Source organism: Haplochromis burtoni, unplaced genomic scaffold, assembly GCF_018398535.1.
Source record: "Haplochromis burtoni strain Fernald_Lab_line unplaced genomic scaffold, NCSU_Asbu1 Contig_55, whole genome shotgun sequence".
NCBI classification, from domain to species: domain Eukaryota; kingdom Metazoa; phylum Chordata; class Actinopteri; order Cichliformes; family Cichlidae; genus Haplochromis; species Haplochromis burtoni.
In genome coordinates, this window is record NW_024582416.1 from 144,079 (window position 1) to 159,577 (window position 15,499).

The window sequence follows — 15,499 nt, forward strand, 5'->3', positions numbered from 1 at the left end:
AGTCTCTTCCGAACATTGATGAACCCAGCTGATTCATTTAACTCTGGTATCAAATCAATATTCAGCACTGGCAGACGCCTGAGGATGAGGTATCTGAATCGGTGCTAAGATGGAAAAAGTTTTACTCATCACTAAAACAGTCCAGTACGACCTGCCCAGTGTCTGTGTCGTAAAACCAGAGTATCGTGCCGCCAAGTGAACCGTTTCATTTCTGCCAATGAGCTGAGTGGAAGCCAGGGAGGGTAAATCTAGAATGGCAGCGCACTGCTGACAGCTCAGTTTGAGGAATGCTTTTCCTGGGAAAGCTTGTCTACACTGGGTGTGACTGTGGACAAAGACTGTTGTGCAACAGCTCGTCTTGTGACACTCCAAAAAATGACTTTTCATTATGGCCCAGAATGCAACAAACACTTACTATTCTTCTAGGGTATTACTCAGAATCAACAGCGTAGAAACAGACCGTTAGCATTTCATCGTTCTCACTAGGGCTGCACGATTTTGCATAAAATGAGAATCACGATTTTTTGGCTTAGAATTGAGATCACGATTGTCTTTTCCAGTATAAATATTTATTGCATTTATTAATTGCACATCAACTTCGTAACAGTTGAGACTGAACATAAAAACAATAAATAAACATAAAAACAACAAATGTCTCACGTTTTGTTGTTGTACTGCTTGAAATTCCGTCTCCACCGTTGCTCGAAGCTGCGTGTATAGAGCAGGTAGTGCAACAATAGAAAAATAGTTGCGGGACGGCACTGTGTAGCGTTTGTCTAGGGTGTTGATCATTTTCCTAAATCCCTCGTTTTGCAGTGTTGATGGGGCCATATCTTTGGTCAGGTGATAAGTGATAGCCTCCGTAATTTCTTTGTGCCTGCGGGAGTTCGACGGGTATAGGGAAGCGCTGTATAAGGTTCCCGTTATTGATGTTTGGGTGGTTGACCGGGACGGATTTTCTCCTGTCACTTTCTCGTCATCCCTGACGTGCTCTCCGTTGTTTTTTCCCTGCTAATTTTAGCATCACACGGCACAGCTTCTGTATCACGTGGTATAAGGCTCCGCCCTTGTCATTTGTTGAGCAGGAAGAGTGAGCGCTTGTTTTCATGCAGAGTACGTCCCGGATCAAAATGCGGTACAATCATAGTCTTTTTTTTTCTTTTTCTTTTTTTTTTTTTAAGTCGTTGTCATTTGGAAATGAGATCGCACATAAGTATGAATCGAGATCGCGATTTTCTAACGATTAATCGTGCAGCCCTAGTTCTCACTACATTAGATTTGTAGCTACAGGGCACCAACATGGCTTTTGCTAACAAGTCTGGTGTATATACATGTATGAGCAGTCATACAAGCACTGGTGGATTCATGAAATGGCAGAAATGCCCGAACAGAACCAGATCCCAGCCTGTGTGTTTGTTCAGCTCTTAATAGGTCGTTGTATAAACCCATTAAGAGAAAATATTATTATTTTGGATTAAATGTTTCAGGTCTCTGTACAAGATCCCACTTATGTGCCACCAATTTAAAAAGGACATATTTGTGTCGTGTACACATCTGTGTGTATTTAAGAATCAGTGTTTTTGTGTCCTTAGATTCTTTTCTTAAAGAGCATTTTAATCACAACAATAAGAGCTGTGTGTTTCAGTACCATAAATAAACCTTTCCAAATCTGAGATTGTAATTTTGGTCCAGTATCACAGATTCAGCTGACAGCAGGTCTCCAGGCTGGTGCTTAGCTAACATTATTGTTACAGTGTTTAGTTTACAGTAAAGTAGTGCTTAGCTGTAAATAAATGAAGGATTTCTGTGAGTAAGACGCTGTGACAGCCACAAAGCAGGCTGGACGGCTGCTCAGAGGCAGCTGGACTTGTTTCTTCCACGGGTCATGTGATCGGCTCAGTTTACCTGTTTGTGGATTTCTCAGCTGACTCACTTTAATGATGAATTTACATGAAATTCGAGGTGTGACTTGGCTAAACTTTGGAGTCAATCCAGGAATTTTGAAAAGGATTCTTTACAATTACAAGATGGAGCAGAATGAGATGTTTCACCTCGGCCTTTAAAAACACAAATTAAATGCAACGGAAACTTCAGAGACATCGCGATGATCAGGGGAAAAACATTTAAAAATCAAACCAGTCCATCTGGATCCAGGGATTTAGTTCTTGTATGTTGTGCAGGGACCTGTCTGATCTGAGTAGAGTTACACAGCACTCCTGCTGCACACTAATTTTTTGCTTCCCTGAGAGCATCCGCTCTTTTCTTTAAGATCTAAATTAGATGTGACTAAACATGTCAAACAGCTAAATCAGAGCCAAACGAATAGCTGTATCGCTGAAAAAAGCAGCAGCCTGCATATGCCAATATCAAGTAAATGTGCCGCCTCATTTTCCTGACCACATACCGGTACTTGTGTTTTGGCGATTACCTTTTTCTAAGCATTTCCACATGGTAACAAGTGAGCCGTGTCCAATGTTCTCACTGTAAGACAGCAATAACACCACTCGAAAGAAAGGATTAAAGAAGACGGGTACGTGAAAGCTGTTTTCCACATTGTTTTGCTTACAGTGAAATTACAAAGTCAGTTTGAATGTATGGAAATCAGACAACAGCAGCTATGCAAACTGCTGCAGGTTCACATTCCTGTAATAACAAAATCAAACTGTTTCACTGATTTTCACTAAATCATTTTCACCCCTGGTGAAGCCTGTATGCCTCAGCCTTACTGCTCATAGGTACTAAACACAGTACATACATTTATTTAACCAACACACCTGATGGACAGGTGATAAAAAAAGCACAAAAACAACCTGACTCTTTCACCAAAATCAGCACGAGTTTCAAGACAGACAGGGCCTCTGTACTGACAACAGTAACTTCCCATACATGACAGATAAATGCAAATCAATCATTTCAATGGAACACAAGAACAGCCTTAAACAGTCCAGGAAAAGACACAGCCGACCATTCAAACATACAATGGCGAGCATTAGTTTTAAGGGTTGTAATAAGCCTCCACTGCATATAAACAATATCACCATCATTCAGCAGCAATATAAATACAGAGGCAACAAATGTCTTCCACGCTTTATTGTGCTGCACAGGATTTTTTTTAAGTCTGTCCAATGTGGATGTTTCTGATTTGTCTTTTTAAATCACCATCTGCTTCAAACTGTAATCTGTCTTGAATTAACTCGCCAACTTGGCGTCATTGTCCAGGATGATTTCTTTGTGAATGAATGGAAGCAGAGCTGTAACATTCAAATCTGATTTTAAAACAACAACAACAACAACATTTTTGTGACTTTGGACTAGTGCTGGGCCATATCATACTGTTCACAGTAACACCAGTTTAATGTTGGGCAACGATAAGAAAATTAAATATAGCGATAGAATATGGGTAAAACGCGCATGCGCAGAGCCTTTGTTTTCATACGCACATGGCGGAAAAAGCATGGCGGCGACGGAGAATGAGAAGAGCGAAAGCGGATCGTTGAATGAAATGATGAACCAGAACTGGTTTGTAAAAATGCTGCAGCTTCAGTGGTGTGGAACTGGTTTAGTTTTCGTCCGCCAGATACACAACAAAGCACTATTTTTGGTAGAGCATGCTAGCGGGCCGTCGTTATTACCGTGTTGTTTGGAAAATACGGCACACTTAAAATCAATCGTTTGATTTTTCTGAAAATCGACAGTGCCCCTTATAATCCTAAGCTATGAAGCCAAACCACTTGATGGATTGTCGGAGCATTACGGCTATCGTAGGCAGGCGCCTCGCGGAGTGATACGTACTGTGCTTCAACATAATATTACCGTATTGTGTGTGTATAACCTCTTTTTAAGTTTTGTGGATATTATACATTGTTATGCTGAGGATATGTCGGCCAGTTTCCACTGGAAATGCCTTTTGGTTAAACTGTCAGCGAGGAATTTGCATTTGCACTGTTACATTTACTGTAATGGACATAAAAAACAGCTGCTTGTTTAAGTGAAAATACATTGATGGGGTTTTTTTTGCACTAATAAAGTTGTGGAGTTGCAAAGTATTTTGTCTCGTGTCAATTATATCGTCAGTAATATCGTTATCGCAAATTTTCATATGTATATCATGATAGATATTTTTGGTCATATCACCCTGCCCTACTTTAGACCTCAATATTTTTAAACAATTTTCACACTGTTACACTACAGCAGCAATAAAAATACAGACTAAGTCCACTACCCTACATGTGTACTATGATAACAGCAGATATGCCTGCGACCAACACAAATGACGTGCATGCTTTGATTGGTTCTTTGGGCAGAGGGAGGACAATAGCCACCTTTGCTGTTGAAGAATTGCCCGTTAGATTTTTAGCTCTAATGTCACCAAGACTATATTTCTGGTGGCTCTGATAGTAGAGCAGCTGTCCTGCAGCCACAGAGATGTTGGTTTGATTCCTCATGCACAGCACCGTACATAATGGATTTATCTTTAAAGGTCATTCAGTATTCAACAGATTGCTCAGTGTCACAACCCAGTCCTGTGTTAGTACCTACATTGCAACAGTCTATAGTTTTTCAGCTGCAAACAGTACTGAAGCCAATTTGTTGTCCTCTATTAAAGCCCCAAACTGTGCTTCAGAACAACCCTTCAAACATCTGCCTGAGTGAACTTTTATGAGACATAAAGGAGAGAAGGCAGCATGTGGAACAACAGCCCACATGTACGTCTGGGGGAGCCAGCAACAGAACAATAAACAGAGCAAAGTCTGCCGGTAACTAACAGGGTTTATTGTGCATGGCTGAGCACCCCTCAGACAGACACTAAGAAAACAAGCAGGAAAAAGGAAATATGGTTAATGTAGTGTACACGTCTGCAGCCCTCACTGACCATCTGCTGACTCTTTCTGGGGCCCCGAAATAAGAACGTCTTTAAATACATGTAAAGCCCGTGTTATCAAACCCAAGGCTAAAATGAAAAAACAAGAAAGAACTAATAGCACACGAAGCAACAAAAACAGCAAAAGCCACTAGAAAGCAAGTGAGTAGATGTTCCTCTCTATGCTGACAACCGGGAGCGAGGGAAGGAAAACACAACTAATCGAAATGCATTACAGTTAATGACAACAGAAGCCAATGTGCAGGTCTGCTGACTATCACCCTGTCTGATAAATGTCTCCTTTCAGCTGATGGGAGAAGGCTGGAGGAGGGGAGGCAGGAGGACTCGGCCGGCCTGCAGGCAGGGACAGTTAGACAGGGTGGACAGCGTGAAGCTCAACGTGGCCTCGCGGTTACACACTGAAGTTTGTTTTTTGGTCAGACTGAAACATTTGATTGCTTTGCTAATTTTTATTTATTCATTCATCTTTTTATGGAAGTGAAACTCGTGAGATTAAGAATGTTTGTGCAGGAGCGCACTGAGCGTTGATGTCTGACACATCAAATGAGTATGAACTGATATGTTTTGGACTAAACTGAAGAGCCTACCATCTCAAGGCGCTGCTCCCATTAACCATGTCCTTCTAGCCGACAGATTGATTGCATCTCTGGCACTGCTCTCGAATGGTTTTTATACTTATCCCACATAAACTTCAGCGATAGTATTAAGATCTGCACTACATGTTTTCATCTGCTACTCCAATGTGGCGTCCCTCAGGCTTCAATCCTTGGGCCACTTCTGTTTTCCTTATATGCACATCACCCCACAGCTCATTACACCTTTTAATTCTCCCCCCAATTCTAGTTTACTGTGACTTTTTCACCCATCAGATCAGAGACTTTCAGATGTTCCACCAGCTTATTTCAAATCCACAGCCTTCGCAGTTGTAGCCCTTTAACCGTCCTCCTTACATCAGGTCAGTTTACTGAAAACTTTCACTTTGCAACTGTAAGTTTTAAAAACTGCTTTACAAATAAAGAGCTAAACACGTTGTTTGTTTTATCTGCATGGTTCATATTTAATACAGATTCTAAAATCAAGGACTCACTTCCTACTTACTTTCCTGTGTAGTCATCCCCCAAAAGGCTCACTTTGAGGCAGGAAAAACCCTGATAACGTCCCTGAAAACTGCCCCCTCTCGTCATAACAAACAGGACGGTGCCCGGCACCCGGCTCCACTTACTGCACCACGTAGGAAGCAAAGCTGTCCGATGGGAGGGAGCAGTATCATCAGGAAGCACCTTGCATCCTACATGTGGGTGCCGAGGGAAATCCAGGTTCAAACGGACACTCCAGCGAGTTAACCTCTCATTATGGTATTTTATCAACTGTGTCACTGTACAGGGAGCTGGGTGTTTTAAGTCCAGACCTCCAGCTGTCTGCCCTTTGGTCTTGGGTTAAGTCTGTATCTGCTGAAGTGACAATTTATTGAAAGATGAAGTGGTCCAGAGGTTACAGATGTGTAGCACTGCAAGGGAAGGAGTTCCAATAAAGGGCACACATAAAAATCCATTTCAACCATTTGTTTAGCCAAATATTAGAGCTGAAAATTAGAGTCGCTTCAGTTTTCAACAGATAACATTAATTGCTTTTCAATTAAATCGTTAGTACTATAAATTCTTAAAAACACTTGTTTTCCGGAGCAGATGGGGATATTTTTAAATGTCTTGCAATTCATCTACTCTAATGCAATCCTTCCTTTATGTTTTTTTTAATGCAGTTTATCGTAATAAGTGGATATTGTATTACAGTGAAAACTGTTTTTAAGATTTCAAAACTCCATTTACACACACAGTGGACACAATATTAGAAACACTATAGTGTAGATAACATTAACCTCTGCATTTTGCCTATAGAGCATTCTTTAGCTGTGAAGCACTTTACCCCGAGGAAGACTATTTTTGGACTGAACAGCAAACATTAGAGCAGGACTATTATCTAGCATAGATGTGTTTCAGAGATGGCAGACGACACAGGGACTGTTATGGGCTAATGAGACAGCTGAGGTCAGAGTCTGTGTATGTGCTGCATTGTGCACTTCCACCACAGCGGGTTTAGTCAGTGATGAGGTGAAGATGAAGGGTTGAATGGAGAATATGCTGACGGTTGATTACAAGTTTTATACAAACAGTAAAAAGAGAGGACTTATTTTAGGATAGTCGGGCTGTAATTCGAGACAGACACTGCGGTCGATTAGCGGTTAGACTGAGAACCTTCACCTGTAGTTAAGCTATCAGTGGTGAGGTTGCCGGCAGCAAAAGTTGAATAATGAGTTGTTCCTTGATAGTTGATCAAATACGTGTTTTTAAACATTTTGGTTATCATAACCGCTTGTTCTGTTTCCAAAACAATCTTTGGCTGCTGTATAGAAATGACACACCAATCATCACTATGACCAGTGGCACGTGAAGTGAATAACACCGATCATCGTGGCACCTGTTAGTGGGTGGGATATATTAGAGAACAAGTGAACATTTCAGCCTCAAAGACGATCTGTTAGAAGCAGGAAAAGTGGGAAACTTAAGGATCTGAGCGACTCATAAGAGCCACACTGTGATGCCTATACAAATGGGTCAGAGCCTCTCCAGAACCACAGCTCTTGTGGGGTGTGAAGTGGGCAGTATGTATCAAAAGCGATGCAAGAAAGAAACAGTAGTGAACCAGCGACAGAGTCACAGGCAGCAATGGGGAGCAAAGGCTGGCCCCACATGAGCTGCTGTAGCTCAAACTGCAGAAAAAGTTCATGACAGAAAGGTGCCAGACTCCACATTCACCCGATTTGAACCGTGTAAAGAATATTATGAGTTTTACATATCTATAGATCAGACATCAGTCCCCTAACTGCAAAAGTGCTGTTTCTACAGGTCTCCAAATCTGCTGACAGAGACTGGACGTCCAGACAATTTAGAGACTTCAACCTGTTACCCCGAGGTCCCCTCCTGAGTGTCCATAATCAAAGAGCCATAGCTCCAGATATTTACCCTGAAACACTGCAATGACAGCTCAAGGAGTGTTGTTCATAATGGAATTTTAAAATTTAGATTAGCGACAGCAGGGACCTGATTTTTTGCACAATTCCCTTTGAGAAGGGTAACTTATCACTGGAATTTCATCGGGCAACTCTAAGATGATCAGGTCATTCCAGCTAAATGAATGCCTGCACACAACGACCTGAAGAACTCTAGCTGTAGAGTTACATGAAAATAGTGACGCCGACACTGAGCACTGCCTTTCACCCCTTTAGGCTGAAATCATCACGCAAACCACGTAAACTATAACCTGTAAACAGATTAAGACCAAGGAAACCCACACCCTGTACTTGGCGAGCTACACCTCCCACATAAATAGATAAAAAAAACAACAACAAAAAAAACCCAACATGGATGCCTCCACCTCTCCCATCGGCTTATAGTAACATTTTCCTGATACACCCACTCCACGGCGATGCCGGTGACATAACTGAATTGTGTCTTAGACGTTTCTCTGGCACCTGCTCTTATGAAATGTAATCCTGAATGTTGCTTTGCACAAATAGAAAGCAGATGGGAGCAAATGGGAGACCGCACATGCTCAGTACTTACTCAAAGGTGAAGAAAAGTCCACAAGTGACTAGAATGAGGATAAGGGTGAGGTAGAAAACCCCCGTCTGCTTGGCCATCATAATCCTGCCATCGCAGTAAAACTTATTCCGCCCCGGGAAGATCTCCCACTTCCTCTTCTTTGGGGTCCTTTTCTTGTACGGGGTCTCCATCGGTGTCGAGCTGCGAGTACTGATCTGGCTGTACTCGCACTCTCTCATGGACTCTGACACCCCGAGATGCATCAACGGCTGATTAAAATCCCCAGAGCTGAACAAATCCCGGGGCAGAGCAGCCTCTGTGGAGGAAATACACCAGTTCAGTTTAGCATTCAGGCTAGGAGAGCAACTTATCCGACACAGAAACACAGGGTGGGGGTGAAGAAAAAAAAAAGTTTGTGAGGGGTGCAGCACACACTTCCTGTTATTAATAAAACCTCGGCTAAAGCTCACTTTACACCTGTGTAGCGCCCCAGGTCCTGGCTATGGAGCCGGGTTCGTAAAAAATGCAAATTTAGCTATTAAAAAAAGTTAGCTAACTTACGCTCATATTTCACAGCTTAACGTTAACAGCCCTTCTGTTAGCAAGCAACCTGGCTAGCTACGACACGGCAACCGAATCCAAAGTGTCGCTAAGGAGCTAACATGGCTAGCAAGTTGCTGAGATAAGTTCTCGTTATACACGTTGGCCAACTCTGGCAATTAACGACTAGCCCTCTGGCCAGTCATCTCACCCACACACAGTTACAAGTACTGACTTCGATGTTTTTACTCCTAACTGTCCTGCATGGTCCCTGGGAACCTTTGAGGGCACTCTTCGGCTTAACGGTCACAGACATCCCGGGTGGTGTATGTCTGCTCCGCCCGCCGCCGAGCCGACTCACCGAGGGAAAGTCGTCGTGTCGGTTTGCTGTCGCGTAGCTTCTCCTCTCGTTACCCGGGTTTGTTACGAGCCGAGGACAAAGCGAATGACACCATCTTTTAAAAAAAAATAAGTTTAAACAAATGAGTTTTTAATTTGGCTCGTCGGTTTAAGAAAAGAAAAAAATAAGTTGGTTGTGGAAGCGAAGGGAAATCCAGACACGGTGGGGTGCTCTCAGACGAGCTCCAGCATCCTCAACGAGTCCCTGCGCTCAACACCGACCGAGCAGCCATATGGCCAACTGTTTCTACAGCAACCATCCGCGGATACCGTCAACATCCAGCCAGGGATTTGGAAGAAAAGTTACAGCTTTTCCCGGTAAACGCGCTGCCAGGCCAGTCGACAGCCCTCCGCTCACATCGTGTTCCTGTCCACGCACGTCGCTGCCACCCTCGCAAACAACAAATATCAACATGGGAGCAGAGCACACAGCCTCAGCCTGCTCCTCCCCTTCCACCCAGGCTGGAGCCCGAGTCACCACACTGATGAGATGCACAGGGAGGAGGAGCCGATGAAGTGGGGCTTCCCAAAACGGGCTCCGGAATCCTCCGGGTGGTTGTTTCGCGAAAGGTGCGGAATAATGAATCCCCGAGAGCAGGGGTGTGTCCAGAGGGGAAGTGACCGTGGGTGCAGTTTGAACCCCACCGTTGCGCTGTGTCAATAGACTGTATAAAAAGGTGGAGTTGACTTCTGGAAGAGTAAAACCCAACTCTGCATTCTCTTTAGTGGTCACCAGGGGGCGATACTTGTGGTTGCAAATTAGACAGATTCTATAAAAGTCTATGGGGAAATGACCCTCTGTCCCTCACCTCTGTAAACATTTACCTGATGAACTGAAGGCTCCGAAAAACGCAACTTATTCAATAAATTATCATCATTGAAGGTATCAGAAAGGAGGATGATTCAGGCTATGCTCAGTGATCCAGTTCACCTCTCTTCCCAATCACAAAACACCAGACATGGCAAAACCAAAGACACTGAGCTCAGGGTTGTTGTGATTTGGTGCTGTATAAATAAAGTTGAATTGAAATGTTATTGTCTATTGTTCCGTTAAAGTAGGCCCATCTTATTGCATAGCCTGCTGTATTCTCCTTCTTGATACTAATGTGACCTTAAACCTTAAATGAGACCTTAAACTAGCAAGTCAGACCATAAAGTCATGGAAAACGTCTTACTGAAGTCATAGATTACAGGAGCACAGGCTAATATTTCATACATGTGTACAGAATCCGACTTTTTATTTGTAACACAAAAAGCTGCCCCCTGCTGGTCATTAGAAAAATCCTGGTTTAACTTTTCAAACACAGACGCTGGTTTTCCTTCTGTTATCAAATGATAGCTCAAATGTTGCCAGACTTTAAAAACCCAACCTAATGTTGGGGATAAGTTGTACTTTGAACACCTTGCTGTATTTGCAATACAGTAGAAAAATAACAAATAAAGACAGCTATAGTTTTGATCCTTTTAATAAGCACTGGCAGTGTAGGCTCTAGCCAAGGCCTCATTAACTATATTTCTTTGTGCACAGCTCCACCATAACACACCAAAAGCCACCGGGCAGAATAATCCTTTAAAGGTGTGAATACAGACAGCCTCAGTTATTCAGACTCTGCTTAAAAACTATATCTGAATGGCTAATTGGACTGATAGGATCTATTTTTGAAGATTAGTACATTGCTAGAATTGAATGGTGATACAAACCACAAGTGGGCTGAGGAAATCCGATTAAAGGTGCCTACACACTGTGAGACTTTAGCAGTTTTACAGGTTCCTCCAGTGAATCGGGGCCAAGAGGCATGACTGTTTCCTCTGACGTTCATTTCTGCGCTGCAGCTCCTTTGCAGCTGTTGTGATAGGAGTCAGACATCGAACAAACAAGCTTCTGCTGCACCAACTCAACTCAATTTTTTTTCTTTGTTGGCATCTCAACCTTTTACCTTCACTTGTGCCACTAGGGTTTGTTTTGTTTTTTTCCACAGTGAGTACCCAAACAGCAAACTCCACTGCTGAGGAATGAAGCCAAAGTGCCAAAAGCTTCTCTTCCTCCAGTCTCGTTCTAAATGAGTGTGTTACTGAGCACTAATTAGAAAGTATCTGTGCCTGAGCAATGCACCCGTACAGAGCTTGCTAATTTAATGTAGCGATCCACCCACTTGTCCTATGATGGGAGCTTTTGGCTCTAAAACACACATTCAAAATCCTGCTCCTCACATACAAGGTCTTAAATAATCAGGCCCCATCTTATCTTAATGACCTTGTAGTACCATATCACCCTATTAGAGCACTTCGCTCTCGCTCTGCAGGCCTACTTGTTGTTCCTAGAGTATTTAAAAGTAGAATGGGAGGCAGAGCCTTCAGTTTTCAGGCCCCTCTTCTGTGGAACCAGCTTCCAGTTTGGATTCAGGAGACAGACACTATCTCTACTTTTAAGATTAGGCTTCAAACTTTCCTTTTTGCTAAAGCATATAGTTAGGGCTGGACCAGGTGACCCTGAATCCTCCCTTAGTTATGCTGCAATAGACGTAGGCTGCCGGGGGATTCCCATGATGCATTGTTTCCTCTTCACTCACCTCTCACCTTCACTCTCATGTCTGTGTTCAGATATGAAATTCATTTTTTGCATTTAGTCATTAGTTGTTTGCAACTTTATAAATAAAACTGAATTTAACTGAAATAAATTCAAATGTCAGTCGAACATTGTTAGCCAATGAGCACAATTGTTTAGTTTTTGGTGGCCATTGAAAAGAGTGCAGGTTTATTTATGTTCCTAGGCTGTGATGACTACGTGCAGTGTGAGTGTATACACAGCTCAAGGTGGACCCAGAGAAGCAGATCCAAGTGGCCTGCTGTGGTACTGCAACAAGCAAAGAAACTGAATAAAGGAAAGTTTCACCATAGATTTCTATCATGACTGTTTCTTTAAAACTGATGACAGCACAGCTGAAGCAGCATTTATATATAGTCACTTCATATTCACTGTGCTGTTACTTTGCTGCAGTTCCAGTCAGTTAAATGTGTACTGGTCTTTTGCGCAGCTGCAGGGTGAGACAATAATTCATATACGCAGTGCATATAACACAGACCATTGATATTAAGGTTCTCATATTACACTGATGATTTCAGCCAACTCTAATAAAATGGTCAGTAAGTCAGTGAAATATTGTGTGTCACAGGTTTAAGTGTCCTCCAGCAAACTCCATATAGTAGGTTGAAGGTGTCTTTATAGTCCTCACCTGCAAAGAGACATCAACCTTCAAAATGTCCCACAGCATGTCCTCAGAAACGTCCTAACACGCAGGTTAACCAGGAAGGAAGAGCGCTGAAGACAACAAACATTTGCTGAGAGTAAATTGTTTGTTAAATGGAGCAACCACTGCTCATATTTACTGTTTCCACTGAAAACAGGCAGTCATGCTGCACATAACTCGTGCTTGCTGAGATGCCAAGTGCAGTTCAGCAGTGATGCAATTTCCTGTTCGGCTAGATTAGTACAGATGATTTCATCATCAGCCCACAGTTCTTCTGCCATCCATGCTCCCCTCACACACACACACCTCCTCATCATCAGTCACTGGCTGCAATTATCCACTTTCTCTGAAAGGAGCTCTGCTGCTTTTCCTCTAATGTGAGAAGACTTAATTGGCCAGAATCAAACACCATGCAAAGAGGGAAACTGTGTGTTCTCGTTGCACTTTTCTAGCCTGCAAATGCATTTTTGATGTGAAAGCTGGGTGTCGTGTTAGCCATGCCACGCCCGGTCTCAGGCTGTAGGTTTAACACGCTCCCCCCCGTGTGAGTGCAGAGTGAGCAGCCACGGTGTGCTTTCCGAGGAAGTGGTCTTTTACCCTGCTGCGACATGCTTCCGTCATGCATCTGCAAAGCTTCCACCACCGGCCATGTGAATCCACCAAGTGGCACATGCCACACTTGATCTGCTGCAAAGCTGTGGATGTTTTTAATGGCTGCTAATGATCTGTAAGGCCTCCAGACTAATTCTTTAACCACGGAGCTCGTTAAGCAGCCCGATGACATACGGCAGGAGCCGTGTTTGTGTTGGCAAACGGGTGGACATGATAGGCCCCTTGAGTCAGAGTCCAAGAACAACATAGGCTTGACTTACATCCTGCCAAGGCCTCGTGCTGACAGTATTGTTTAGTTTAAAAAGCTGGACTGGATGAAAGAACACGGCGAGATCAAAGCCTCATCAGGGGGCTAATATACTCTCTATAGTCAAAATTACCGAATGAAGTCAAACCTGACTCATCGCTGCTGCCTTACGTGTACTGTAGCACATCACTAGAAAGGTCAGTCCTGTCTGTTTTGTTTCCACCCAGTGCTCATTAATTTACCTACAAGAGCAGTGAGAGGCAGCAAGGCAGCGGACCCCAGCCAGCGGTAGCCAATGACAGGCTCGGTTTCCTCCCGGCCACCACATCCATCCTGTCAGAGCTCAGTGACTCAGCTTTTCAGAGGCACGGGAGAGTGGGAGGTTTTCTCCTGCGCTTGGCTGCCTACGTGAAACACATCCTCCATCACCAAAAAAGTACAGCAGCCCACTTTCCCTCCAAACTCTGAATGACGGTCTGAAATCAAAAACACTCTGAAGTATGTGGGCGCTATTTATAATGTGCAGGTGTGTACCTGTAAGATGCGCTCAGAAGTATATCAGTCATTTCCTTCTCTGCAGAAACTGGCTTCAGTTAGAAATCAATCAAACTGTTAACCATGTCTCAGGCAGGCTGTAATTAATTTCAAAGTGTCAGTAAGAGTTAAATAAGACGAAGATGAGTGATCACGCTTCTCTGCTGCCAAGCAGCCAGACTCGCTCTCATTATTTGAAGCCAAACTTGTGATGGGACCACTTATCGGCTGTGTTGTTAACCTCAGGAATGTTATTATTAAAATCAGCCTAAAATAGGACTTGATTTCATACCCATGTTTCCCCTAGCAAAGGAAGACGAGAGAGACGTCAAATTCCAACTAAAGAGGAAGTAACGACACTGGGGAGACACAAAAAAGAGAAAACACCAAACAAACTGTAGACTCTATTCAGTAAAAACTCAAACATCCTTGGATAGATGAGTGGCTGATGGTTTGTGTCCTTCTTGGAAACGCTGCAAGAGGACGCATTAAAGTCAGGGGGTACACAGAGTGCATCAGTCATGAGTTTCTGCTCCTAAAAGCACTTCTGATGATCGTGTTTGCACATGTGCATGTCTTCATTAACAGAGGAACCTTTATAACCTGTGATAATTAATGAAACACAGCAGATTAGCAGATTTCTGCAGAGAATAAGAAATTAGCTTTCCATCATTCTTCACAACATTATCATCTTTGATGTAAGATTGAGACGTTTCTGTGGACTCGTAAAGTAAAAGCTTGTAAAGCTCAAGTTGTTTAAGGTCAAACACAAACTGTGAGTGTTTTAATGTGAAAAGCTTGAAAACAGGGGGAAGCACAGAGTGACTGTTCCTTATATTGTCGGACTAAACTATGATGATGATATGCACATATTTAAGGTTTTATGAGCTCAGTGTTCCTCCTCTAGAGCAGATTAGAATGAATATAATTCCATCTCTAAAAAGACTTTTTCAGATGCTACAAATCTAAATCCAGCTTAGTTCTTTGATTTGTGCTGGTTATTTTTGCACATTTTAATGAACTAATTCCAAAGCGAACTGTAAAATAAATGAAACCAAAATGAGTGAAACTGGTAATTATGGAGGCTTTCTGAAAGCGAGGGAGTAATGTGTATAACAGATGGGAAGCAGCAGCAAAGAGACGGGGTAGCTGTACCTCCCATGTTCCATTGATCTAAGTGTGCAGCACAAAAACAGAATATTTTTAATCACAATTAGCAGAGTTAACTAAGAAAATGGGTGTAAAATAACTGAGCTAAACCCTGCATGGTGTCAACAGGCCTGATTTTCAGTGGCCGTGCAGCCACTGCTCGATAGATCTGTTTGGGCTATAACACCTTCATCCAGGACCTCAGTTGTGCTAAACAACAACGTGACAGCACATAATGCCAGGACAAATATGAGAACTTAGCATTGTGTGTGTAGTGGAAAACAAACCA

General features: G+C 42.9%; 1 protein-coding gene across 5 annotated transcripts in view; it reads right to left on the reverse strand.

Moving 5' to 3' along the window:
- The window catches only part of LOC102293743 (palmitoyltransferase ZDHHC14), a 58,469-nt gene extending 48,437 nt beyond the window's left edge, over positions 1 to 10,032 (reverse strand). The window contains exons 1-2 of one of the 5 annotated variants that reach the window (XM_005922393.3): positions 9,383 to 10,032; positions 8,503 to 8,797 (exon numbers count right to left, since the gene is read on the reverse strand). In XM_005922393.3, coding sequence (XP_005922455.1) covers positions 8,503 to 8,744 — 242 coding nt within the window. In that variant the 5' untranslated portion in view covers positions 8,745 to 8,797; positions 9,383 to 10,032. The other 4 variants (XM_014333605.2, XM_014333604.2, XM_005922394.3 and 1 more) reach the window with 4 other exon arrangements.
- Positions 10,033 to 15,499: the final 5,467 nt, after the last annotated feature.